Source organism: Oncorhynchus masou, chromosome 24, assembly GCF_036934945.1.
Source record: "Oncorhynchus masou masou isolate Uvic2021 chromosome 24, UVic_Omas_1.1, whole genome shotgun sequence".
Lineage (NCBI taxonomy): Eukaryota > Metazoa > Chordata > Actinopteri > Salmoniformes > Salmonidae > Oncorhynchus > Oncorhynchus masou.
Window position 1 is genome coordinate 6399969 of NC_088235.1, and position 27500 is coordinate 6427468.

Sequence of the window (27500 nt, forward strand, 5' to 3'; positions counted from 1 at the left end):
GTACAGTACTACAAGGCTTTTATTCTCTGTGTCTCTTGGGTTAACATTACAGTACTACAAGGCTTTTAGTCTCTGTGTCTCTTGGGTTAACAGTACAGTACTACAAGGCTTTTATTATCTGTGTCTCGTGGGTTAACAGTACAGTACTACAAGGCTTTTAGTCTCTGTGTCTCTTGGGTTAACAGTACAGTACTACAAGGCTTTTAGTCTCTGTGTCTCTTGGGTTAACAGTACAGTACTACAAGGCTTTTAGTATCTGTGTCTCTTGGGTTAACAGTACAGTACTACAAGGCTTTTAGTCTCTGTGTCTCTTGGGTTAACAGTACAGTACTACAAGGCTTTTAGTCTCTGTGTCTCTTGGGTTAACAGTACAGTACTACAAGGCTTTTAGTCTCTGTGTCTCTTGGGTTAACAGTACAGTACTACAAGGCTTTTAGTATCTGTGTCTCTTGGGTTAACAGTACAGTACTACAAGGCTTTTAGTCTCTGTGTCTCTTGGGTTAACAGTACAGTACTACAAGGCTTTTAGTCTCTGTGTCTCTTGGGTTAACAGTACAGTACTACAAGGCTTTTAGTCTCTGTGTCTCTTGGGTTAACAGTACAGTACTACAAGGCTTTTAGTCTCTGTGTCTCTTGGGTTAACAGTACAGTACTACAAGGCTTTTAGTCTCTGTGTCTCTTGGGTTAACAGTACAGTACTACAAGGCTTTTAGTCTCTGTGTCTCTTGGGTTAACAGTACAGTACTACAAGGCTTTTAGTCTCTGTGTCTCTTGGGTTAACAGTACAGTACTACAAGGCTTTTAGTCTCTGTGTCTCTTGGGTTAACAGTACAGTACTACAAGGCTTTTAGTCTCTGTGTCTCTTGGGTTAACAGTACAGTACTACAAGGCTTTTAGTCTCTGTGTCTCTTGGGTTAACAGTACAGTACTACAAGGCTTTTAGTCTCTGTGTCTCTTGGGTTAACAGTACAGTACTACAAGGCTTTTAGTCTCTGTGTCTCTTGGGTTAACAGTACAGTACTACAAGGCTTTTAGTCTCTGTGTCTCTTGGGTTAACAGTACAGTACTACAAGGCTTTTAGTCTCTGCGTCTCTTGGGTTAACAGTACAGTACTACAAGGCTTTTACAGTACTACTTCAGGGAGAAACGATTCACCTTCAGAGGGATCATTCTGACAGGTCTTTCTGAGCATGCTGCAGAAATGCTCCCGTGTCTGTCCCTGTCACCGACCTGTGAATGACCTGTAGGGAGATCCCGTGCTCCACCACGTGGAAGGGTGTCTCGTCTGATGCTTGTCCTTCCAGACGGCAGAATGTCATGTTGGCGTACCCCACATTGCACAATGTCATATGCATGATTACCATGCCATGGTTATTTGTAAATGTATGCATACTGAAGCTACACACTTAAAGTATGGAAACACTCCCAGCTGTGTTTTTAGAATGAAGGACGACCTGCTGTACACAACGTTAGTGCAGTGACTAGCCAGTCACCTGAACCCAGCGTTGGCCTCGATACTAGTGGGGTCTTGGAACACAATGAGGAGTGGTGGATTACTGGTGGATAGTTAGTCTCTGTTCTCCCTATTTCCTGCTGATCTGGGATCATTACATCACCAACTATCTTTAGGTAGTCATCCTTACTCCTGAGAATGCAGTGCATGCTGGGAGAACATACCAAGTTGACAATAACTCCTTATCAAGGTGTCTCTCAAATGTTTTGTTTATTCAATCTTTTATTTCACTTTTTATTTAACCTTTTTATTTCACCTTTTTATTTAACCTTTTTATTTCACCTTTTATTTAACTAGGCAAGTCAGTTAAGAACAAATTCTTATTTACAATGACGACCTTCCAAAAGGCAAAAGGCCTCCTCCTGCGGGGACGGGGGCTGGGATTAAAAATACAAAAATAAATCAAATAAAACTATAGGACAAGATTACGCATCACGACAAGAGATGATGTGAAAGTCAATGATGTGAACAGATGTACAGTAAAGATGTATAATGTGATGTGTAGTGAGTTCTGCTGGTCTGGTGTTTACATGTGGAGGACGTTGTAATCTGACTTCACCTTCTTAATAGACGCTGAGGGGAGAAACAAGGTGGTATTGGGTTGAACGGAAAGCATTTGAGAGGCGATTCTGCAGATTTGGTTTTTAGCTCCTCGTTCTGACACGGAATGTTGTCCGATGTCGTCGCGGTGCTGACAGCAAAGTGTTGCCAGCAACGTTCTCCGGGGTTTCAGAAAACATCCAGGCCGCACCACTTCATCCTTGAAATCATAGGGGGATATGAAATTACCATCTTGAAATAAAGTAAATTACACAGCACTGGTTCAAAAATAGATTTAGCGTTTTACCGTCCCCCCTTTTAAACGCTCCCTGCTTTAACTGACGAGCATTAGGTCTGTGTCATCATTCCCTATTCCCTATATAGTGCACTACTTTAGACCAGAGCCCTGTGCTACCATATTCCCTGTATAGTGCACTACTTTAGACCATAGCCCTGTGCTACCATATTCCCTATATAGTGCACTACTTTAGACCATAGCCCTGTGCTACCCTATTCCCTATATAGTGCACTAATTTAGACCAGAGCCCTGTGCTACCCTATTCCCTATATAGTGCACTACTTTAGACCAGAGCCCTGTGCTACCCTATTCCCTATATAGTGCACTAATTTAGACCAGAGCCCTGTGCTACCCTATTCCCTATATAGTGCACTAATTTAGACCAGAGCCCTGTGCTACCCTATTCCCTATATAGTGCACTAATTTAGACCAGAGCCCTGTGCTACCCTATTCCCTATATAGTGCACTACTTTAGACCAGAGCCCTGTGCTACCCTATTCCCTATATAGTGCACTACTTTAGACCAGAGCCCTGTGCTACCCTATTCCCTATAAAGTGCACTACTTTAGACCAGAGCCCTGTGCTACCCTATTCCCTATATAGTGCACAACTTTAGACCAGAGCCCTGTGCTACCCTATTCCCTATATAGTGCACTACTTTAGACCAGGGCTACATAAGCAGTGCACTATGTAGTGAATAGGGAGCCATTTGGGACGGGCCCGCGTGAGAGAACAGAATGTGACTAACGGGTGCCATTAGTCACATTCAACATTTTATTACTGGGTAGCAAAAGTCAACAGGTAGGATTTTTAATAATAGTAGTAATATTATGCAATTTAGCAGAGACTTTTATCCACAGAGACTTAGTCATGCGTGCGTACATGTTTTAATGTAAGGGGTGGTCCCGGGAATCGAAACCAGTTATCCTGGCGTTGCGAAAGAGCCATGCTCTACCAGCTGAGCTACAGAGGACCACGTGTTCCTGGAAGAGGGCAGTGTGGTTAAAACATGGCACTCTGTCTTCTTCAACGTCATTTAAAATCACTAAGGGCTTATGGTCCTGGAGGCCTGTTATTAGGGTGGCAGGTAGCCGGTCTATAGGTTACAGCTTTCTGATTGGCTCCAGGGGTGCTGTACTATGACTGACCCTGTAAACAACACATTACACTGCACCTATCATACTACTATGACTGACCCTGTAAACAGCACATTACACTGCACCTATCATACTACTATGACTGACCCTGTAAAACAACACCTATCATACTACTATGACTGACCCTGTAAACAGCACATTACACTGCACCTATCATACTACTATGACTGACCCTGTAAAACAACACCTATCATACTACTATGACTGACCCTGTAAACAGCACATTACACTGCACCTATCATACTACTATGACTGACCCTGTAAACAGCACATTACACTGCACCTATCATACTACTATGACTGACCCTGTAAACAGCCCATGACACTGCACCTATCATACTACTATGACTGACCCTGTAAACAGCCCATGACACTGCACCTATCATACTACTATGACTGACCCTGTAAACAGCCCATGACACTGCACCTATCATACTACTATGACTGACCCTGTAAACAGCCCATGACACTGCACCTATCATACTACTATGACTGACCCTGTAAACAACACATTTCACTGCACCTATCATACTACTATGACTGACCCTGTAAACAGCCCATGACACTGCACCTATCATACTACTATGACTGACCCTGTAAACAGCCCATGACACTGCACCTATCATACTACTATGACTGACCCTGTAAACAACACATTTCACTGCACCTATCATACTACTATGACTGACCCTGTAAACAGCACATTACACTGCACCTATCATACTACTATGACTGACCCTGTAAAACAACACCTATCATGCTACTATGACTGACCCTGTAAAACAACACCTATCATACTACTATGACTGACCCTGTAAAACAACACCTATCATACTACTATGACTGACCCTGTAAAACAACACCTATCATACTACTATGACTGACCCTGTAAACAACACCTATCATACTACTATGACTGACCCTGTAAAACAACACCTATCATACTACTATGACTGACCCTGTAAAACAACACCTATCATACTACTATGACTGACCCTGTAAAACAACACCTATCATACTACTATGACTGACCCTGTAAAACAACACCTATCATACTACTATGACTGACCCTGTAAAACAACACCTATCATACTACTATGACTGACCCTGTAAAACAACACCTATCATACTACTATGACTGACCCTGTAAAACAACACCTATCATACTACTATGACTGACCCTGTAAAACAACACCTATCATACTACTATGACTGACCCTGTAAAACAACACCTATCATACTACTATGACTGACCCTGTAAAACAACACATTTCACTGCACCTATCCAGTGTATGTGGCATTAAAACATTAAATATATTTTAAAGACAACAGTGTAAAGTGTACAGTATTTAAACAGAAAGACAACAGTGTAAAGTATACAGTATTTAAACAGAAAGACAACAGTGTAAAGTATACAGTATTTAAACAGAAAGACAACAGTTTAAAGTGAACAGTATTTAAACAGAAAGACAACAGTTTAAAGTATACAGTATTTAAACAGAAAGACAACAGTTTAAAGTGAACAGTATTTAAACAGAAAGACAACAGTTTAAAGTATACAGTATTAATTTTCCCTAGAAACAGAATGGACATGGAAGCCTTTTGACGACATTGGTATCATTTATTGGACAGTAGGATTTTCACGTTTTAAAGCTACTGTACTGTAGCTCAGTAGTATACCGGATATCTACTGTACTGTCACTCAGTAGTATACCGGATATCTACTGTACTGTCACTCAGTAGTATACCGGATATCTACTGTACTGTCACTCAGTAGTATACCAGATATCTACTGTACTGTGTCACTCAGTAGTATACCAGATGTCTACTGTACTGTGTCACTCAGTAGTATACCGGATATCTACTGTACTGTCACTCAGTAGTATACCAGATATCTACTGTACTGTCACTCAGTAGTATACCGGATATCTACTGTACTCTGTCACTCAGTAGTATACCAGATGTCACTCAGTAGTATACCAGATATCTACTGTACTGTCACTCAGTAGTATACCAGTTGTCTACTGTACTGTCACTCATTAGTATACCACATATCTACTGTACTGTCACTCAGTAGTATACCAGTTGTCTACTGTACTGTCACTCAGTAGTATACCAGTTGTCTACTGTACTGTCACTCATTAGTATACCAGATATCTACTGTACTGTCACTCATTAGTATACCAGATATCTACTGTACTGTCACTCAGTAGTATACCAGATGTCTACTGTACTCTGTCACTCAGTAGTATACCAGATATCTACTGTACTGTAGCTCAGTAGTATACCAGATATCTACTGTACTGTGTCACTCAGTAGTATACCAGATATCTACTGTACTGTAGCTCAGTAGTATACCAGATATCTACTGTACTGTGTCACTCAGTAGTATACCAGATATCTACTGTACTGTAGCTCAGTAGTATACCGGATATCTACTGTACTGTGTCACTCAGTAGTATACCAGATATCTACTGTACTGTAGCTCAGTAGTATACCAGATATCTACTGTACCGTGTCACTCAGTAGTATACCAGATGTCTACTGTACTGTCACTCAGTAGTATACCAGATGTCTACTGTACTGTGTCACTCAGTAGTATACCAGATGTCTACTGTACTCTGTCACTCAGTAGTATACCAGATATCTACTGTACTGTAGCTCAGTAGTATACCAGATGTCACTCAGTAGTATACCAGATGTCTACTGTACCGTGTCACTCAGTAGTATACCAGATATCTACTGTACTGTCACTCAGTAGTATACCAGATGTCTACTGTACTGTCACTCAGTAGTATACCAGATATCTACTGTACTGTGTCACTCAGTAGTATACCAGATGTCTACTGTACTCTGTCACTCAGTAGTATACCAGATATCTACTGTACTGTAGCTCAGTAGTATACCAGATATCTACTGTACTCTGTCACTCAGTAGTATACCAGATATCTACTGTACTGTCACTCAGTAGTATACCAGATGTCTACTGTACTGTCACTCAGTAGTATACCAGATATCTACTGTACTGTCACTCAGTAGTATACCAGATGTCTACTGTACTGTCACTCAGTAGTATACCAGATATCTACTGTACTGTGTCACTCAGTAGTATACCAGATGTCTACTGTACTCTGTCACTCAGTAGTATACCAGATATCTACTGTACTGTCACTCAGTAGTATACCAGATGTCTACTGTACTGTCACTCAGTAGTATACCAGATATCTACTGTACTGTGTCACTCAGTAGTATACCAGATATCTACTGTACTGTGTCACTCAGTAGTATACCAGATATCTACTGTACTGTCACTCAGTAGTATACCAGATATCTACTGTACTGTCACTCAGTAGTATACCAGATATCTACTGTACTGTCACTCAGTAGTATACCAGATATCTACTGTACTGTCACTCAGTAGTATACCAGATATCTACTGTACTGTAGCTCAGTAGTATACCAGATGTCTACTGTACTCTGTCACTCAGTAGTATACCAGATGTCTACTGTACTCTGTCACTCAGTAGTATACCAGATATCTACTGTACTGTAGCTCAGTAGTATACCAGATGTCTACTGTACTGTGTCACTCAGTAGTATACCAGATGTCTACTGTACTGTAGCTCAGTAGTATACCAGATATCTACTGTTCTGTCACTCAGTAGTATACCAGATGTCTACTGTACTGTCACTCAGTAGTATACCAGATATCTACTGTACTCTGTCACTCAGTAGTATACCAGATATCTACTGTACTCTGTCACTCAGTAGTATACCAGATATCTACTGTACTGTGTCACTCAGTAGTATACCAGATGTCTACTGTACTGTCACTCAGTAGTATACCAGATATCTACTGTACTGTGTCACTCAGTAGTATACCAGATATCTACTGTACTGTCACTCAGTAGTATACCAGATGTCTACTGTACTGTGTCACTCAGTAGTATACCAGATGTCTACTGTACTGTCACTCAGTAGTATACCAGATATCTACTGTACTGTGTCACTCAGTAGTATACCAGATGTCTACTGTACTGTCACTCAGTAGTATACCAGATATCTACTGTACTGTGTCACTCAGTAGTATACCAGATATCTACTGTACTGTCACTCAGTAGTATACCAGATATCTACTGTTCTGTCACTCAGTAGTATACCAGATATCTACTGTTCTGTCACTCAGTAGTATACCAGATATCTACTGTACTGTCACTCAGTAGTATACCAGATATCTACTGTTCTGTCACTCAGTAGTATACCAGATATCTACTGTACTGTCACTCAGTAGTATACCAGATGTCTACTGTACTGTCACTCAGTAGTATACCAGATATCTACTGTACTGTCACTCAGTAGTATACCAGATATCTACTGTACTGTCACTCAGTAGTATACCAGATGTCTACTGTACTGTGTCACTCAGTAGTATACCAGATATCTACTGTACTGTCACTCAGTACTATACCAGATATCTACTGTTCTGTCACTCAGTAGTATACCAGATATCTACTGTACTCTGTCACTCAGTAGTATACCGAATGGGATTTCTTTCTTTCTTTCATTAAGTCTTTCTGTGGGTAGGAGGCGAAGGGCCTGTACCCTGTGGGTAGGAAGCGAAGGGCCTGTACCCTGTGGGTAGGAAGCGAAGGGCCTGTACCCTGTGGGTAGGAAGCGAAGGGCCTGTACCCTGTGGGTAGGAAACGAAGGGCCTGTACCCTGTGGGTAGGGAGCGAAGGGCCTGTACCCTGTGGGTAGGAAGCAAAGGGCCTGTACCCTGTGGGTAGGAAGCAAAGGGCCTGTACCCTGTGGGTAGGAAGCGAAGGGCCTGTACCCTGTGGGTAGGAAGCGGAGGGCCTGTACCCTGTGGGTAGGAAGCGAAGGGCCTGTACCCTGTGGGTAGGAAGCGAAGGGCCTGTACCCTGTGGGTAGGAAGCGAAGGGCCTGTACCCTGTGGGTAGGAAGCGGAGGGCCTGTACCCTGTGGGTAGGAAGCGAAGGGCCTGTACCCTGTGGGTAGGAAGCGAAGGGCCTGTACCCTGTGGGTAGGAAGCGAAGGGCCTGTACCCTGTGGGTAGGAAGCGGAGGGCCTGTACCCTGTGGGTAGGAAGCGAAGGGCCTGTACCCTGTGGGTAGGAAGCGAAGGGCCTGTACCCTGTGGGTAGGAAGCTATGGGCTTTCATTCACAAACCTTATTGCAAAATAATGGGTGCAGCAAAAAACATTGTTCTTGTGGACAAACTGTTGTCCTCGTGTCTTCCTCTTTCAACAGTTGTTTTCTGATAAACATCTCAGTCAGAAGACATTGACTTTTAAAAAACCCTAAAAAACATTTCGTGCATTTTGGATATTTTAATCTTCAACCATTGCACAATATGCTGATTTCTTCATGGGAACTCAACTGTTGAAGAGGAAATGTTGAAACGAAAATAAAAACAATTTGTGTTAGAGGAAGCGCTGAGCTAATTTCCGTGGCAACGCCGGCTGTGATATTGGACCAATGTCCTGTGGAGTCCCACTTCTCTGTGACCCTGACCTCTGTGATGAAAGACAATCTGATGCAGTCCTTCACACTCTACACCACCGTTCAAAAGTTTGGGGTCGCTTAAAAATGTCCTTGTTTTTGAAAGAAAAGCACATTTTTCTAATGGATGAAAAATGTGATTTTCTTTCAAAAACAAGGGCATTTCTCAGTGACCCCAAACTTTTGAACGGTGGTGTAGAGTGTGAAGGGCTGCTTCACATGCTGCATCAGATTGTCTTTCATCACAGAGGTCAGGGTCACAGAGAAGCATTATGCTGCATAAATAACATCAAATTGATCAGAAATACAGTGTAGACATTGACAACATTAACAATGACTATTGTATAATTGTTTTAAATGGAATATCTACATAGGCGTACAGAGGCCCATTATCAGCAACCATCACTCCTGTGTTCCAATGGCACGTTGTGTTAGCTAATCCAAGTTTATAATTTTAAAAGTCTAATTGATCATTTGAAAACACTTTTGCAATTATGTTAGCACAGCTGGAAACTGTTTAAAGAAGCAATACAACTGGGCTTTAGACTAGTTGAGTATCTGGAGCATCAGCATTTGTGAGTTCGATTACAGGCTCAAAATGGCCAGAAACAAAGAACTTTCTTCTAAAACTCGTCAATCTATTCTTGTTCTGAGAAATGATGGCTATTCCATGTGAGAAATTGCCAAGAGACTGAAGATCTCGTACAACGCTGTGTACCACTCCCTTCACATAATGTGTACTACTCCCTGCCAGCATCATTCTGTTAGTTGGCCTCATCAGAAAGGCCTGTTACTCTGTTAGTTGGTCTCATCAGAAAGGCCTGTTACTCTGTTAGTTCACCTCATCAGAAAGGCCTGTTACTCTGTTAGTTCACCTCATCAGAAAGGCCTGTTACTCTGTTAGTTCACCTCATCAGAAAGGCCTGTTACTCTGTTAGTTGACCTCATCAGAAAGGCCTGTTACTCTGTTAGTTGGCCTCATCAGAAAGGCCTGTTACTCTGTTAGTTGGTCTCATCAGAAAGGCCTGTTACTCTGTTAGTTCACCTCATCAGAAAGGCCTGTTACTCTGTTAGTTGGTCTCATCAGAAAGGCCTGTTACTCTGTTAGTTGACCTCATCAGAAAGGCCTGTTACTCTGTTAGTTGGTCTCATCAGAAAGGCCTGTTACTCTGTTAGTTCACCTCATCAGAAAGGCCTGTTACTCTGTTAGTTCACCTCATCAGAAAGGCCTGTTACTCTGTTAGTTGGTCTCATCAGAAAGGCCTGTTACTCTGTTAGTTGGTCTCATCAGAAAGGCCTGTTACTCTGTTAGTTGGTCTCATCAGAAAGGCCTGTTACTCTGTTAGTTCACCTCATCAGAAAGGCCTGTTACTCTGTTAGTTGACCTCATCAGAAAGGCCTGTTACTCTGTTAGTTGACCTCATCAGAAAGGCCTGTTACTCTGTTAGTTGGTCTCATCAGAAAGGCCTGTTACTCTGTTAGTTGGTCTCATCAGAAAGGCCTGTTACTCTGTTAGTTCACCTCATCAGAAAGGCCTGTTACTCTGTTAGTTCACCTCATCAGAAAGGCCTGTTACTCTGTTAGTTGACCTCATCAGAAAGGCCTGTTACTCTGTTAGTTGACCTCATCAGAAAGGCCTGTTACTCTGTTAGTTGACCTCATCAGAAAGGCCTGTTACTCTGTTAGTTGGTCTCATCAGAAAGGCCTGTTACTCTGTTAGTTGGTCTCATCAGAAAGGCCTGTTACTCTGTTAGTTCACCTCATCAGAAAGGCCTGTTACTCTGTTAGTTCACCTCATCAGAAAGGCCTGTTACTCTGTTAGTTGACCTCATCAGAAAGACCTGTTACTCTGTTAGTTGACCTCATCAGAAAGGCCTGTTACTCTGTTAGTTGGTCTCATCAGAAAGGCCTGTTACTCTGTTAGTTCACCTCATCAGAAAGGCCTGTTACTCTGTTAGTTGGCCACATCAGAAAGGCCTGTTACTCTGTTAGTTGGTCTCATCAGAAATGCCTGTTACTCTGTTAGTTCACCTCATCAGAAAGGCCTGTTACTCTGTTAGTTCACCTCATCAGAAAGGCCTGTTACTCTGTTAGTTCACCTCATCAAAGGCCTGTTACTCTGTTAGTTCACCTCATCAGAAAGGCCTGTTACTCTGTTAGTTCACCTCATCAGAAAGGCCTGTTACTCTGTTAGTTCACCTCATCAGAAAGGCCTGTTACTCTGTTAGTTCACCTCATCAGAAAGGCCTGTTACTCTGTTAGTTGGCCTCATCAGAAAGGCCTGTTACTCTTTTAGTTGGCTTCATCAGAAAGGCCTGTTACTCTGTTAGTTCACCTCATCAGAAAGGCCTGTTACTCTGTTAGTTGGTCTCATCAGAAAGGCCTGTTACTCTGTTAGTTCACCTCATCAGAAAGGCCTGTTACTCTGTTAGTTGGCCTCATCAGAAAGGCCTGTTACTCTGTTAGTTCACCTCATCAGAAAGGCCTGTTACTCTGTTAGTTCACCTCATCAGAAAGGCCTGTTACTCTGTTAGTTCACCTCATCAGAAAGGCCTGTTACTCTGTTAGTTGGCCTCATCAGAAAGGCCTGTTACTCTGTTAGTTCACCTCATCAGAAAGGCCTGTTACTCTGTTAGTTCACCTCATCAGGGGACCAACTTACTTTTCTTTATCCCAAATGGCAGTCAAATTAAACCCTGATATACATGGATATTTACACAGATACAATATAAAAAATAGACAAGATAGTAAGATGAAAGAACACATGATCATGTATTTTATTACCAAAACATAGGACACACCTAGCTTTTCTAGTCCTGTCTGTCAGACTGTCACTGTCTGTTCCTCTCTCATTGTCAGACTAAGTGAATGTCCTCCATGTAAATCATCAATGTCCATGAACTTCTGATCCTCTAGCTAGCATTATGTTCCGAAGAGAGAGAGACCCCCTCACATCTCCCGTGCTGTGAATAAGGAGCTTTCTGCAGGCCTCCTCTCTGTATCCTTCCTCTTATTAACCGGCTTAGGCCACCACACCAGGCTCCTGACAGATGTATCCTGAAGCAGCTGCACGCTCCTTCCTGTCTCTGTCTGTCTGTCTGTCTGTCTGTCTGTCTGTCTGTCTGTCTGTCTGTCTGTCCTGTCTCTCACTTTCTGTCTCTGTGTCCCTCTGTCTTTCTCGCTCTGTCTGTCTGTCTGTCTCTGTCTCTCTCTCTCGTTCTGTCTTTGTCTGTCTGTCTCTCTCTGTGTCTCTCTCTGTGTCTCTGTCTGTGTCTCTGTCTGTCTGTCTGTCTGTCTGTCTGTCTGTCTGTCTGTCTGTCTGTCTGTCTGTCTGTCTGTCTGTCTGTCTGTCTGTCTGTCTGTCTTTCTTTCACTGTCTGTCTGTCTCTCTTTCTCTGTCTCTCTCTTTCTCTGTCTGTCTCTCTTTCTCTGTCTCTCTTTCACTGTCTGTCTCTCCTTCTCTGTGTGTTTGTCTGTCTCTCTTTCACTCTGTCTCTCTTTCTCTGTGTGTTTGTCTGTCTCTCATTTAGAACCCTTTTGTCTGCATGAAGGAGCTTCTAGAGCAAAGTTGAGACACTGGTGGAATTTAAATAGGCTGGTCCCCCACTTTGAAAGGGACTAATGCTGGCTGTCAGGTGGGTGGAAGGGAGGGTGGAAGGGAGGGAGAGTGGAAGGGAGTCAGCTCTGGTGGAAGGGAGGGAGGGCTGGTGTTGAGGGTGGATGTTGAGGGAGGGAAGCCCTCCACAGTTCTCCTTGTCTATGGTCTGAGAGTGTTTCAGTGTTCCATGGCCTTCAGACCATGTTGGCATGGCATGCTGGCTGGCTGGTTGGCTGGCACTGATGTTTAAATGGGAGTACTTCTGAATGAGGTCTGCCAGGACTGTGATTAGTGCCCTGTCTGTATTCTGCATGAGCACTTCTTTAGCTTTAGGTGGGAAGGCTGCTGGGGGCCACAAGGGAAAGAGCCTCAGCAACTGATTCAGAAGTACACAGCTGATTTAGAAGTACACAGCTGATTCAGAAGTAGGCAAAAACCGCTTCTGGAGAAAATATAATTCAGCATCAACATAATAAATAATTTAGCTAGGAAGCCATAAACGTCTACGGTATGGGCAGGTCTCTCTCTCTCTCTCTCTCTCTCTCTCTCTCTCTCTCTCTCTCTCTCTCTCTCTCTCTCTCTCTCTCTCTCTCTCTCTTTATATATATATATATATATATATATATATATATATATATATATATATATATCTCTCTATCTCTTCCTGTCTATATATATATATGTCTCTCTATCTCTTCCTGTCTATATCTCTTTCTCAGGAAATGTCAATGAAAGGAGACTCAAAGGAATTACTGAAACCGTTTCTCCATGCCGTTGCTTTACACGGTCACAAGGTCTTAATCAAATTGAGAATCATGTAAGAATGCTTGCTTTATCACTGCAGTGTTTTATTGCCTTTCATGTAATGGGCTATACCCTGTACCCTGGTCTATACCCTGGTCTATACCCTATACCCTGGTCTAGACCCTGGTCTGTATCCCGATCTATACCCTGATCTATAGCCTATACCCTGATCTATACCCTTTACCCTGGTCTATAACCCTGGCCTATACCCTGATCTATACCATATATCCTAGACCCTGGCCTATACCTCGGCCTATACCCTATACGCTGGCCTGTACCCTGATCTATACCCTAGACGCTGGCCTGTACCCTGATCTATACCCTAGACTGTGGCCTATACCCTGATCTATACCTTAGACCCTGGCCTATACCCTAGACCCTGGTATATACCCTGGCCTATACCCTATACCCTGATCTATACCCTAGACCTTGGCCTATACCCTGGTCTATACCCTGGCCTATACCCTGATCTATACCGTAGACCCTGGCCTATACCCTGGTCTATACCCTATACCCTGGCCTATACCCTATACCCTGATCTATAACCCTGGCCTATACCCTGATCTATACCATATATCCTAGACCCTGGCCTATACCCTGGTCTATACCCTGGTCTATAGCCTATATACCATGGCCTATACCCTGGTCTATACCCTGGTCTATAGCCTATATACCATGGGCTATACCCTAGTCTATACCCTATACCCTGGTCTTTAGCCTGGTCTATACCCTATGCCCTGGTCTATACCCTATACCCTGGTCTATACCCTGGTATATAGCCTATATACCATGGCCTATACCCTGGTCTATACCCTGGCCTATACCCTATGCCCTGGTCTATACCCTATACACTGGTCTATACCCTGGTCTATACCCTATACCCTGGTCTATACCCTGGTATATAGCCTATATACCATGGCCTATACCCTGGTCTATACCCTATACCCTGGTCTATACCCTGGCCTATACCCTATGCCCTGGTCTATACCCTGGTCTATACCCTATACCCTGGTCTATACCCTGGTCTATACCCTATACCCTGATTTCAACTCAGAATATGGAGAATGCTTTTTTTATAGCCTGGAATCATTGTATTAAAACAGGGTCGTATTCATTAGGCCTCAAATGGAAGAAAAGTGACAACGTTACCCTGGTCTATACCCTGGTCTATACCCTGTACCCTGGTCTATACCCTATACCCTGGTCTATACCCTGGTCTATACCCTGTACCCTGGTCTATACCCTATACCCTGGTCTATACCCTGTACCCTGGTCTATACCCTATACCCTGGTCTATACCCTGTACCCTGGTCTATACCCTGTACCCTGGTCTATACCCTATACCCTGGTCTATACCCTGTACCCTGGTCTATACCCTATACCCTGGTCTATACCCTATACCCTGGTCTATACCCTGATCTATAGACTATACCATGGCCTATACCCTGGTCTATACCCTATACCCTGGTCTAAACCCTGGCCTATACCCTATGCTCTGGTCTATACCCTATACCCTGGTCTATACCCTATACCCTAGTCTATACCCTATACCCTGATTTCAACTCAGAATATGGAGAATGCTTTTTTAATAGCCTGGAATCATTGTATTAAAACAGGGTCGTATTCATTAGGCCTCAAATGGAAGAAAAGTGACAACGATACCCTGGTCTATACCCTGGCCTATACCCTGTACCCTGGTCTATACCCTTTACCCTGGTCTATACCCTTTACCCTGGTCTATACCCTGTACCCTGGTCTATACCCTATACCCTGGTCTATACCCTGTACCCTGGTCTATACCCTGTACCCTGGTCTATACCCTATACCCTGGTCTATACCCTGTACCCTGGTCTATACCCTATACCCTGGTCTATACCCTATACCCTGGTCTATACCCTGTACACTGGTCTATACCCTATACCCTGGTCTATACCCTGGCCTATACCCTGGTCTATACCCTATACCCTGGTCTATACCCTATACCCTGGTCTATACCCTATACCCTGGTCTATACCCTATACCCTGGTCTATACCCTGTACACTGGTCTATACCCTATACCCTGGTCTATACCCTATACCCTGGTCTATACCCTATACCCTGGTCTATACCCTGGCCTATACCCTGGTCTATACCCTATACCCTGGTCTATACCCTGGTCTATACCCTGTACCCTGGTCTATACCCTATACCCTGGTCTATACCCTGTACCCTGGTCTATACCCTATACACTGGTCTATACCCTATACACTGGTCTATACCCTGTACACTGGTCTATACCCTGTACACTGGTCTATACCCTATACACTGGTCTATACCCTATACCCTGGTCTATACCCTATACCCTGGTCTATACCCTGTACACTGGTCTATACCCTATACCCTGGCCTATACCCTGGTCTATACCCTATACCCTGGTCTATACCCTGTACCCTGGTCTATACCCTATACCCTGGCCTATACCCTGTACCCTGGTCTATACCCTATACCCTGGCCTATACCCTGGTCTATACCCTATACCCTGGTCTATACCCTGGTCTATACCCTATACCCTGGCCTATACCCTATACCCTGGCCTATACCCTATACCCTGGTCTATACCCTATACCCTGGTCTATACCCTATACACTGGTCTATACCCTATACCCTGGCCTATACCCTATACCCTGGCCTATACCCTATACCCTGGTCTATACCCTGTACACTGGTCTATACCCTATACCCTGGTCTATACCCTGGCCTATACCCTGGTCTATACCCTATACCCTGGTCTATACCCTGTACCCTGGTCTATACCCTATACCCTGGCCTATACCCTGTACCCTGGTCTATACCCTATACCCTGGCCTATACCCTATACACTGGTCTATACCCTATACCCTGGTCTATACCCTATACACTGGTCTATACCCTATACCCTGGCCTATACCCTGGCCTGTACAGGACAATAACACGATTGTGTTGGACACAGGATATCTGATGATCGGATTCCCTTAAGGTTACAGTGGTTACACAGTTTGCTTGATATCCTATGTGCAACCATGGCCAACGTGTGTGTGTTTGTTTGTTTCTCTGAGGTTTAATGTAATGACATGCTCCATAGGACTCATAGGGCTCATATAACTCATAGGGCTCATAGGGCTCCATATGGCTCATAGGACTCATAGGGCTCCATAGGACTCATAGGGCTCCATAGGGCTCATATAACTCATAGGGCTCCATAGGGCTCCATAGGACTCATAGGGCTCCATAGGACTCATAGGGCTCCATAGGGCTCATAGGGCTTCATAGGGCTCCATAGGGCTTCATAGGACTCATAGGGCTCCATAGGACTCAAAGGGCTCCATAGGGCTTCATAGGACTCATAGGGCTCCATAGGACTCATAGGGCTCTTAGGACTCATAGGGCTTCATAGGGCTTCATAGGACTCATAGGGCTCCATAGGGCTCCATAGGACTCATAGGGCTCATAGGACTCATAGGACTCATAGGGCTCATAGGACTCATAGGGCTCCATAGGGCTCCATAGGACTCATAGGGCTCATAGGACTCATAGGACTCATAGGGCTCATAGGACTCATAGGACTCATAGGGCTCCATAGGACTCATAGGGCTCATAGGACTCATAGGGCTCATAGGACTCATAGGACTCATAGGGCTCATAGGACTCATAGGACTCATAGGACTCATAGGGCTTCATAGGACTCATAGGGCTCATAGGACTCATAGGGCTCATAGGGCTCCATAGGACTCATAGGGCTCATAGGACTCATAGGGCTCATAGGGCTCCATATGGCTCCATAGGACTCATAGGGCTCCATAGGACTCATAGGGCTCATAGGGCTCATAGGGCTCATAGGACTCATAGGGCTCATAGGACTCATAGGACTCATAGGGCTCATAGGACTCATAGGACTCATAGGGCTTCATAGGACTCATAGGACTCATAGGACTCATATGACTCATAGGGCTCATAGGGCTCATAGGACTCATAGGACTCATAGGGCTCCATAGGACTCATAGGACTCATAGGGCTCATAGGACTCCATAGGACTCATAGGGCTCCATAGGACTCATAGGACTCATAGGGCTCCATAGGACTCATAGGGCTCATAGGACTCATAGGACTCTTGTCAAAAGTAGTGTACTAGGGATTAGGGTGCCATTTGGTCTGCTTCCTGTCTGCTCCTGGCGCTGTGCTTCCTGTCTGCTCCTGGCGCTGTGTTTCCTGTCTGCTCCTGGCGCTGTGTTTCCTGTCTGCTAATGGCGCTGTGTTTCCTGTCTGCTCCTGGCGACGTGTTTCCTGTCTGCTCCTGGCGCTGTGTTTCCTGTCTGCTCCTGGCTCTGTGTTTTCTGTCTGCTCCTGGCACTGTGTTTCCTGTCTGCTCCTGGCGCTGTGTTTCCTGTCTGCTCCTGGCGCTGTGTTTCCTGTCTGCTCCTGGCGCTGTGGTTCCTGTCTGCTCCTGGCGCTGTGTTTCCTGTCTGCTCCTGGCGCTGTGTTTCCTGTCTGCTCCTGGCGCTGTGTTTCCTGTCTGCTCCTGGCACTGTGTTTCCTGTCTGCTCCTGGCAGACCCTATTCCCTTCATAGTGTAATGGCACCCGATTCCCTTCATAGTGTAATGGCACCCTATTCCCTTCATAGTGTAATGGCACCCGATTCCCTTCATAGTGTAATGGCACCCTATTCCCGTCATAGTGTAATGGCACCCGATTCCCTTCATAGTGTAATGGCACCCTATTCCCTTCATAGTGTAATGGCACCCTATTCCCTTCATAGTGTAATGGCACCCGATTCCCTTCATAGTATAATGGCACCCTATTCCCTTCATAGTGTAATGGCACCCTATTCCCTTCATAGTGTAATGGCACCCTATTCCCTTCATAGTGTAATGGCACCCTATTCCCTTCATAGTGTAATGGCACCCTATTCCCTTCATAGTGTAATGGCACCCGATTCCCTTCATAGTGTAATGGCACCCTATTCCCTTCATAGTGTAATGGCACCCTATTCCCTTCATAGTGTATTGGCACCCTATTCCCTTCATAGTGTAATGGCACCCTATTCCCGTCATAGTGTAATGGCACCCTATTCCCTTCATAGTGTAATGGCACCCTATTCCCTTCATAGTGTAATGGCACCCTATTCCCTTCATAGTGTAATTGCACCCTATTCCCTTCATAGTGTAATGGCACCCTATTCCCTTCATAGTGTAATGGCACCCTATTCCCTTCATAGTGTAATGGCACCCTATTCCCTTCATAGTGTAATGGCACCCTATTCCCTTCATAGTGTAATGGCACCCTATTCTCTTCATAGTGTAATGGCACCCTATTCCCTTCATAGTGTAATGGCACCCTATTCCCTTCATAGTGTAATGGCACCCTATTCCCTTCATAGTGTAATGGCACCCTATTCCCTTCATAGTGTAATGGCACCCGATTCCCTTCATAGTGTAATGGCACCCGATTCCCTTCATAGTGTAATGGCACCCGATTCCCTTCATAGTGTAATGGCACCCTATTCCCTTCATGGTGTAATGGCACCCTATTCCCTTCATAGTGTAATGGCACCCCCTTCCCTTCATAGTGTAATGGCACCCTATTCCCTTCATAGTGTAATGGCACCCTATTCCCTTCATAGTGTAATGGTACCCTATTCCCTTCATAGTGTAATGGCACCCTATTCCCTTCATAGTGTAATGGCACCCTATTCCCTTCATAGTGTAATGGCACCCCCTTCCCTTCATAGTGTAATGGCACCCTATTCCCTTCATAGTGTAATGGCACCCTATTCCCTTCATAGTGTAATGGCACCCCTGCCGGCCCCACCAGCCATCTGGCAGTCAGATGTACTGGCGTCACGGGAACAGACAGGCAGGACAGTTCTCTCACTTCTACCCTACACAAAGAGGACAGAAAGAAGTAGATGACCAACGCTGTTGGACTGGGGCAATAAGCACACGAGCTGATACCAGAGCCATGTAAAGTGCATTCAGGTGTCGGACTGTGTAAAGCTCTAAGGGGCGGTTCCCTCTGACTGTAGGTGGAAGGAGCTTGGGACCCAGAGGACGGGATGGAGTCTCTGACCAGCGTGGAGTCTCTGACCAGCGTGGAGTCTCTGACCAGCGTGGAGTCTCTGACCAGCGTGGAGTCTCTGACCAGCGTGGAGTCTCTGACCAGCGTGGAGTCTCTGACCAGCGTGGTGTCTCTGACCAGCGTGGAGTCTCTGACCAGCGTGGTGTCTTTGACCAGCGTGGAGTCTCTGACCAGCGTGGAGTCTCTGACCAGCGTGGAGTCTCTGACCAGCGTGGAGTCTGACCAGCGTGGAGTCTCTGACCAGCGTGGAGTCTCTGACCACCTTTCACCTACTAAGACATCCGTAATAATTTTTAGCTTCAAACAGCGGTGATTAGGAGACTAGTGGTGTTGTTGGGACAGTCAGACAGCGGTGATTAGGAGACTAGTGGTGTTGTTGGGACAGTCAGACAGCGGTGATTAGGAGACTAGTGGTGTTGTTGGGACAGTCAGACAGCGGTGATTAGGAGACTAGTGGTGTTGTTGGGACAGTCAGACAGCGGTGATTAGGAGACTAGTGGTGTTGTTGGGACAGTCAGACAGCGGTGATTAGGAGACTAGTGGTGTTATTGGGACAGTCAGACAGCGGTGATTAGGAGACTAGTGGAGTGTTGTTGGGACAGTCAGACCGGTGATTAGGAGACTAGTGGTGTTGTTGGGACAGTCAGACAGCGGTGATTAGGGGACTAGTGGTGTTATTGGGACAGTCAGACAGTGGTGATTAGGAGACTAGTGGAGTGTTGTTGGGACAGTCAGACAGCGGTGATTAGGAGACTAGTGGTGTTGTTGGGACAGTCAGACAGCGGTGATTAGGAGACTAGTGGTGTTGTTGGGACAGTCAGACAGCGGTGATTAGGAGACTAGTGGTGTTGTTGGGACAGTCAGACAGCGGTGATTAGGAGACTAGTGGTGTTATTGGGACAGTCAGACAGCGGTGATTAGGAGACTAGTGGTGTTATTGGGACAGTCAGACAGCGGTGATTAGGAGACTAGTGGTGTTGTTGGGACAGTCAGACAGCGGTGATTAGGAGACTAGTGGTGTTGTTGGGACAGTCAGACAGAGGTGATTAGGAGACTAGTGGTGTTATTGGGACAGTCAGACAGCGGTGATTAGGAGACTAGTGGTGTTGTTGGGACAGTCAGACAGCGGTGATTAGGGGACTAGTGGTGTTATTGGGACAGTCAGACAGCGGTGATTAGGGGACTAGTGGTGTTATTGGGACAGTCAGACAGAGGTGATTAGGAGACTAGTGGAGTGTTGTTGGGACAGTCAGACCGGTGATTAGGAGGCTAGTTGTGTTGTTGGGACAGTCAGACAGCGGTGATTAGGAGACAAGGGGTGTTGTTGGGACAGTCAGACAGCGGTGATTAGGAGACTAGTGGTGTTGTTGGGACAGTCAGACAGCGGTGATTAGGAGACTAGTGGTGTTGTTGGGACAGTCAGACAGCGGTGATTAGGGGACTAGTGGTGTTATTGGGACAGTCAGACAGTGGTGATTAGGAGACTAGTGGAGTGTTGTTGGGACAGTCAGACCGGTGATTAGGAGACAAGGGGTGTTGTTGGGACAGTCAGACAGCGGTGATTAGGAGACAAGGGGTGTTGTTGGGACAGTCAGACAGTCAACATGAGTCAAGGACCAATTCAGCAGTGGTGGGCCGTCAGGGCCAGCAAGGCCTTCTCTGCTGGCCTAAACATCATCAGAATATATATATTTTTTATATATATATTTCCCCACAAATATGTATTAAATTATTCCCCAGAGTAAGAGTTATACTCCTTATTTCATAGCTTTCCTCTTGGTTGCACTGCTTCCAGCCCCAGGTTGAGATTTGGAGGGCTGGTCTTTATGTTAGATCTTTTATCCAATCATATTCAGCCATCATGAGTTGCCAGGGGTCTAAAATCTGCCCCCAGTCCTTCAGAATCAACAGTGCGGGCGCTTGTAGCTTAATGTGAATGGAAATGAAAATTTAGTGTCAATCAATCAGCTTTAGAGTTGGTTATTGTACGCCTGCTGGCTAGCTCCGGTGTTACACAGGAGCCAGCTAGCAGGCGTAGTGCCTGCACGTCTTTTGATTGGATTACCAATATTGAGAGGCAGGTCCTATGGGCAGGTCTATGCAGAACCTCAGAACTAGGAAACTGAATTTGATAAACAAATTAATTTGCGTACTACTAAGCTGTTTTTTTCAACCCACAATGGCGGAAGGAGGAGAAGATATTGATTTGGTCGAGGATATAATTATAATGCCATTCTGAAGACAAACTTTTCAAGAAAAGTTAGACAGTGTAAGGAGAGGTCGGCCGACGCTACAAAGCCTGTCACAGGCGGGAAAGGGGTTAGTTCGTCAGTTTCAAAGTTCCAACTACGAGCGCTATCAATGGCTCACAGGCTCCGAGAAGCACTGCAAACTACTGCTGGGAATGCCTATTATTACAATTGAGCGAGAGAGGCGCAGGTTCAGTCAAATCTACGATGACACAGCGCGCATCTCAAGTTCCCCCAGCGCACGCAGAGGCCCAGCACAAGGAGACCCTCGCACATACTACCAACAACTCCACAGCAATATTCTGGACAACATTCTTTGCCAGATACGAAACAGGTTTCAAGACCACAAAAAATGAATGTTTCTCTCCCCCCTGGACCCCCAGCACTCTCAGACCTACCGGAAGAAAATCCCACAAACAGGCTTCTGCAGCTTAACAGAGAGTCACGGAACACTGTTCCACCTATCCAAGCTAAAAGCAGAACTGACTGTAATGTACGCTATGACTGATTTTGAAGGGGAAAAGTCCCTCTGATCTCCTTGATTTCCTTAAGCAGAAAAATGTGAATGAGGACATGGGGCAACTTTACACATTGGCATGTGTGACAGTGACTATCCCTGTGTCCACGGCTTCTGTCGAGCAGTCATTCTTGGCCTTAAAGCGAATCAAAACGTATTCCAGAAATGCTACTGGACAGACTCGGCTTTCAGCATTAGCCTCCATGTCGATAGAAAAGGACTTATTGGTGGAACTAAAATGCAGAGATAGACTGTACAACAGAGTCATTGAAGTCTTCTTGAGGAAAAAAAGGAGGATGGATTTTGTGTTCAAATAATCAGTCTTTGGTGAGTAGGCATACAATGCATTTTATTTTTTTATTAAATGTGTATGTACGTTTCGCATTTTATTTCGTTAATATTAAATAGCCTATATATTAACAAAATAAAATGGCAAATAGCCTATGTTGCAAATTATTTGTTTTCTCTTTTATTTTCAGTGAATAGTTATGTCTTTATCATCACGGTGAAACTGCTTTGGGTGCGACGCAACGCCTGGTTATACTGCGTTTCTGTCTAAATGTATAGTGTCCAGAGCCGTGGCATCATAATGATGGTAATAAGAGGTGGATTAATTCGGGTGGGACTGTGTAGGATCTCACTGAAGGCCCAGGCCCACAGCACGCCACTGCTATTTAGTCATGTTGTAACCAAGGCAACTGTTTGGAACATTCCGTATGTGTCTCCAATGGCAGCCCATTCCCTTCAAATGAAAGGGATCTGGTCAAGATTAGTCACTATGAAGGGAGTTTGGGTCCATTTAGGACGTCGTCTCTGTTTCAGATCATGTCTATCTGAAAGCTTTGATTTGACTGTACCTAAGGCTACTGTGGTGTAGGGCTGGGTGATATAACCGTATTTTACTATATACTGGTATTTATGAACAGACTGGTTTGAGTTTTTATTTTACCTTCTATAACGGTATTTGAATGTTTGGTTTGTTAAATGTGATACGCCGTTGTGTAACGTCCATTTTTATAGTTTACTCGGCTACTTGAGTCATCCCTCACCTCTCTCTCTCTCTCTCTCTCTCTCTCAATTCAATTAAATTCAAGGGCTTTATTGGCATGGGAAACATGTGTTAACATTGCCAAAGCAAGTGAGGTAGATAATATACAAAAGTGAAATAAACAATAAAAATGAACAGTAAACATTACACATACAGAAGTTTCAAAACACGCCCCTTTCCACACAGACTAAGCCCCGCCCCGTCACTCAAGGAGCGCATGTGTTGTTACTTGACCACGTTCAGTCTGCATGGTCAATGCAGCACATGCAACAATGTTGATGACAACGATGTTGTTTCCACTTTGATCTTAATATAAATCCAAAAGCATTCTATAATTACAATATAGGTCTTACATCTCCAAACAGCTAGTTTGTATTTTCTTAGCAAGTTAAGCTAAATCGTTTTAGCCACTAATGCTAATCTCTAGTTAGCTGGCTAGCTAACATTATCTTCTAAATCAAAGAGGGATTGATGAAGCATGAATATGTTGGCAATATATGAATAAAGATTTAATGAAGCCAAAGATTATAGGGTCCCCTAGGAAACACTGACCATCACTTTGGTTCCTACCCTGGCACAATAACTCGTTAATGGCATTTTCATTCGTTGTCATGTCAAACAAAACTATTCGAAGTGCCCACTATTATTTATATTCTAACTAGATATAGACCGATTTATGATTTTTTTAATACCGATTTATTGGCTGATACCGATTAATCGGACGATTTTATTAATTAATTTATTAATAAAAAATAAATAAAGTGTTGTTTTTTATATTTTATTTTTAACATATTTATTTGTAATAATAACAATTACAACAATACTGAATTAACACTTTTATTTTAACTTAATATAATATATAACATGAGTCTTCAATATTCCCAGTTAAGAAGTTTTAGGTTGTAGTTATTATAGGAATTATAGGACTATTTCTCTCTCTGTACCATTTGTATTTCATAAACCTTTGACTATTGGATGTTCTCACAGGCACTATAGTATTGCCAGCCTGAATCAGAGAGGTGTGGGGGTCTGCATTAATCGACGTCCACGTCTTCGCCGCCCGGGGAACAGTGGGTTAACTGTCTTGTCTCAGACGCAGAACGATCGCTTTTTACTTTGTCAGCTCGGGGATTCGATCCAGTAATCTTTCGGTTACTGGCCCAACGCTCTAACTACTAGGCTACCTGCCGCCCCTTGGATTGTGTGTGTGTGTGTGTGTCCTTGTCTGTCTTTGTGTGTGTTTAGGGGGATGGAGTGTCTGCCGTTGATCTCAGGCCAGCTGTGGCGGGTCGGGGTCGGCCTCTGCTTGCTGGTCTGTGTGGAGCAGAGCGGCGGGGAGGCTCATCTTTTGTTTAATCTGCTTCACTGCAAAGCCCTGTGTCTGTGTACCAAATACCACCCCATTCCCTATATAGTGCACTACTGTTGACCAGGGCCCATTGTGCTCTGGATCAACAGTAATGCACTAGGGAAAAGGGTGCCGTTTGAGATGCCCTGGGTTTATTCAGAGAGGTGCTGCAGATGGATGCCTGCTCAGATTGTTGTTGAAGGCTGTAGCAGAGGGCTCAGCATCAGATGAGGCTATAATTAACATTGAAACACACCCAACCTCAGGATTGATGTAAGCCTGTTGAAATGTTGAGCGGTACAGATCTAGATTCAGGGTTTACTGCTTGGTATGTTCTGAGAAAGCAGCTGGAAGTACTGTAGAAACATCATCAAGAAAAGCAATGAGAGAAATTGTCTCATTGTTATATTTCACTTCATACGTTTCCTCTTTCAATCAGCAGGCTACAATTTGAACATGGTGGTGTTGGAATCAACACAGATTTGTGAAACCTCTATAGTGTGCATGCAAGTGTGCCTCAGTGTGGCCTCATAGTGTGACTGAGTCCCCACTGCTGTTCCTCTGTTTGACTTCCTGTGTCTGAGTCAAAGTCCTCTCCTCTGTTCCTCTGTTTGACTTCCTGTGTCTGAGTCAAAGTCCTCTGTTCCTCTGTTTGACTTCCTGTGTCTGAGTCAAAGTCCTCTGTTCCTCTGTTCCTCTGTCTGAGTCAAAGTCCTCTCCTCTGTTCCTCTGTTTGACTTCCTGTGTCTGAGTCAAAGTCCTCTGTTCCTCTGTTTGACTTCCTGTGTCTGAGTCAATGTCCTCTCCTCTGTTCCTCTGTTTGACTTCCTGTGTCTGAGTCAATGTCCTCTCCTCTGTTCCTCTGTTCCTCTGTTTGACTTCATGTGTCTGAGTCAAAGTCCTCTCCTCTGTTCCTCTGTTCCTCTGTCTGTCAAAGTCCTCTCCTCTGTTCCTCTGTTTGACTTCCTTTGTCTGAGTCAAAGTCCTCTCCTCTGTTCCTCTGTTTGACTTCCTTTGTCTGAGTCAAAGTCCTCTCCTCTGTTCCTCTGTTTGACTTCCTCTGTCTGAGTCGAAGTCCTCTCCTCTGTTCCTCTGTTTGACTTCCTCTGTCTGTCAAAGTCCTCTCCTCTGTTCCTCTGTTTGACTTCCTTTGTCTGAGTCAAAGTCCTCTCCTCTGTTCCTCTGTTTGACTTCCTCTGTCTGAGTCAAAGTCCTCTCCTCTGTTCCTCTGTTTGACTTCCTGTGTCTGAGTCAAAGTCCTCTCCTCTGTTCCTCTGTTTGACTTCCTCTGTCTGAGTCAAAGTCCTCTGTTCCTCTGTTTGACTTCCTGTGTCTGAGTCAAAGTCCTCTGTTCCTCTGTTTGACTTCCTGTGTCTGAGTCAAAGTCCTCTCCTCTGTTCCTCTGTTCCTCTGTTTGACTTCATGTGTCTGAGTCAAAGTCCTCTGTTCCTCTGTTTGACTTCATGTGTCTGAGTCCCCTCTCCTCTTGTCGTCCCCAGCTGCTTGTGGAGTATGGGTACAACTGCCAGCGCAGCGCCACAACCCGTCTCTGTCTCAGGCTCCATATCCTCTGTAGCGGCGCCCCAGCATCCTCCCCCGCTTGAGAGTCTCCATGGCAACGGGTCGGTGAACAGCAGGCAGTCTCTCAGCATGAGCTCTTCCCAGACGGTGAAGATCCACAGCGGCAAGGCCAAGTCTATCATCACTAACAAGGTGGCGCCTGTCGTCATCACGTAAGTCTCACCACGCCTCCAATCATTCAAGTCACGTAACCACCATCCAAGGGATGTTACCATGAGAATCCCTGAGGCTTTGATCACTAAGGTGTGAATGGATGGGGAGGGGGCGGGGGGGTTAAGTGTGTGTGTGTGTGGGGGGGGGTGAAGTGTGTGGGGAGGGGGGGCGGGTGAAGTGTGGGGGGACGGGGGGGGTGAAGTGTGTGGGGACGGGGGGGGGGGGGTAGTTGAGTTGTGTGTGTGTGTGTGTGCTGTTATCTAATTTGTCTTGGGTTCAGAAGATGAGGTCATTTATCTGACTAATGAAATGTTGGGTCTGTCTCCAGTGGAAACCGCAGTACCACTGAGAGGGATTGAATGCTCTGCTTCACCATGTTGCAGATGACGGTTATCTTCTGTATTCCAGATATAATTGCAGACAGGAATTTCAGATCCACGATGACCTCTTCAGAACGAACTACAAAGTGGGCCGGATATCAGACACAATGCCTGAACACTACTTGGTACAGGTAGGAAGAAACCCCCCCCCACCAGACACAATGCCTGAACACTACTTGGTACAGGTAGGAAGAACCCCCCCCCCCCCACCAGACTCAATGCCTGAACACTACTTGGTACAGGTAGGAAGAACCCCCCCCCCACCAGACTCAATGCCTGAACACTACTTGGTACAGGTAGGAAGAACCCCCCCCAGTGATAACTAGTGATTGATGTTGTTACCCCTTGTTACTTCACATTGCTGATGTTGTTACTTCACATTGATGTTGTTGTTACTTCACATTGATGTTGTTACTTCACATTGATGTTGTTACCCCTTGTTACTTCACATTGATGTTGTTACTTCACATTGATGTTGTTACCCCCCCCCCCCCCAGACTCAATGCCTGAACACTACTTGGTACAGGTAGGAAGAACCCCCCCCCCCCAGACTCAATGCCTGAACACTACTTGGTACAGGTAGGAAGAAACCCCCCCCCCCCCCCCCCAGACACAATGCCTGAACACTACTTGGTACAGGTAGGAAGAAAACACCCCCCCCCCCAGACACAATGCCTGAACACTACTTGGTACAGGTA

The 27500-nt window shown here is 44.9% G+C and overlaps 1 protein-coding gene across 3 annotated transcripts in view; it reads left to right on the plus strand.

Moving 5' to 3' along the window:
- LOC135511809 (paladin-like) overlaps nucleotides 1-27500 on the plus strand; it is a 169843-nt gene that overhangs the window by 18449 nt on the left and 123894 nt on the right. For all 3 annotated transcript variants that reach the window (XM_064933279.1, XM_064933280.1, XM_064933278.1), the window contains exons 2-3: nucleotides 26188-26421; nucleotides 26831-26933. In XM_064933279.1, coding sequence (XP_064789351.1) covers nucleotides 26201-26421; nucleotides 26831-26933 — 324 coding nt within the window. In that variant the 5' untranslated portion in view covers nucleotides 26188-26200. The remainder of the gene's footprint in view (nucleotides 1-26187; nucleotides 26422-26830; nucleotides 26934-27500) is intronic.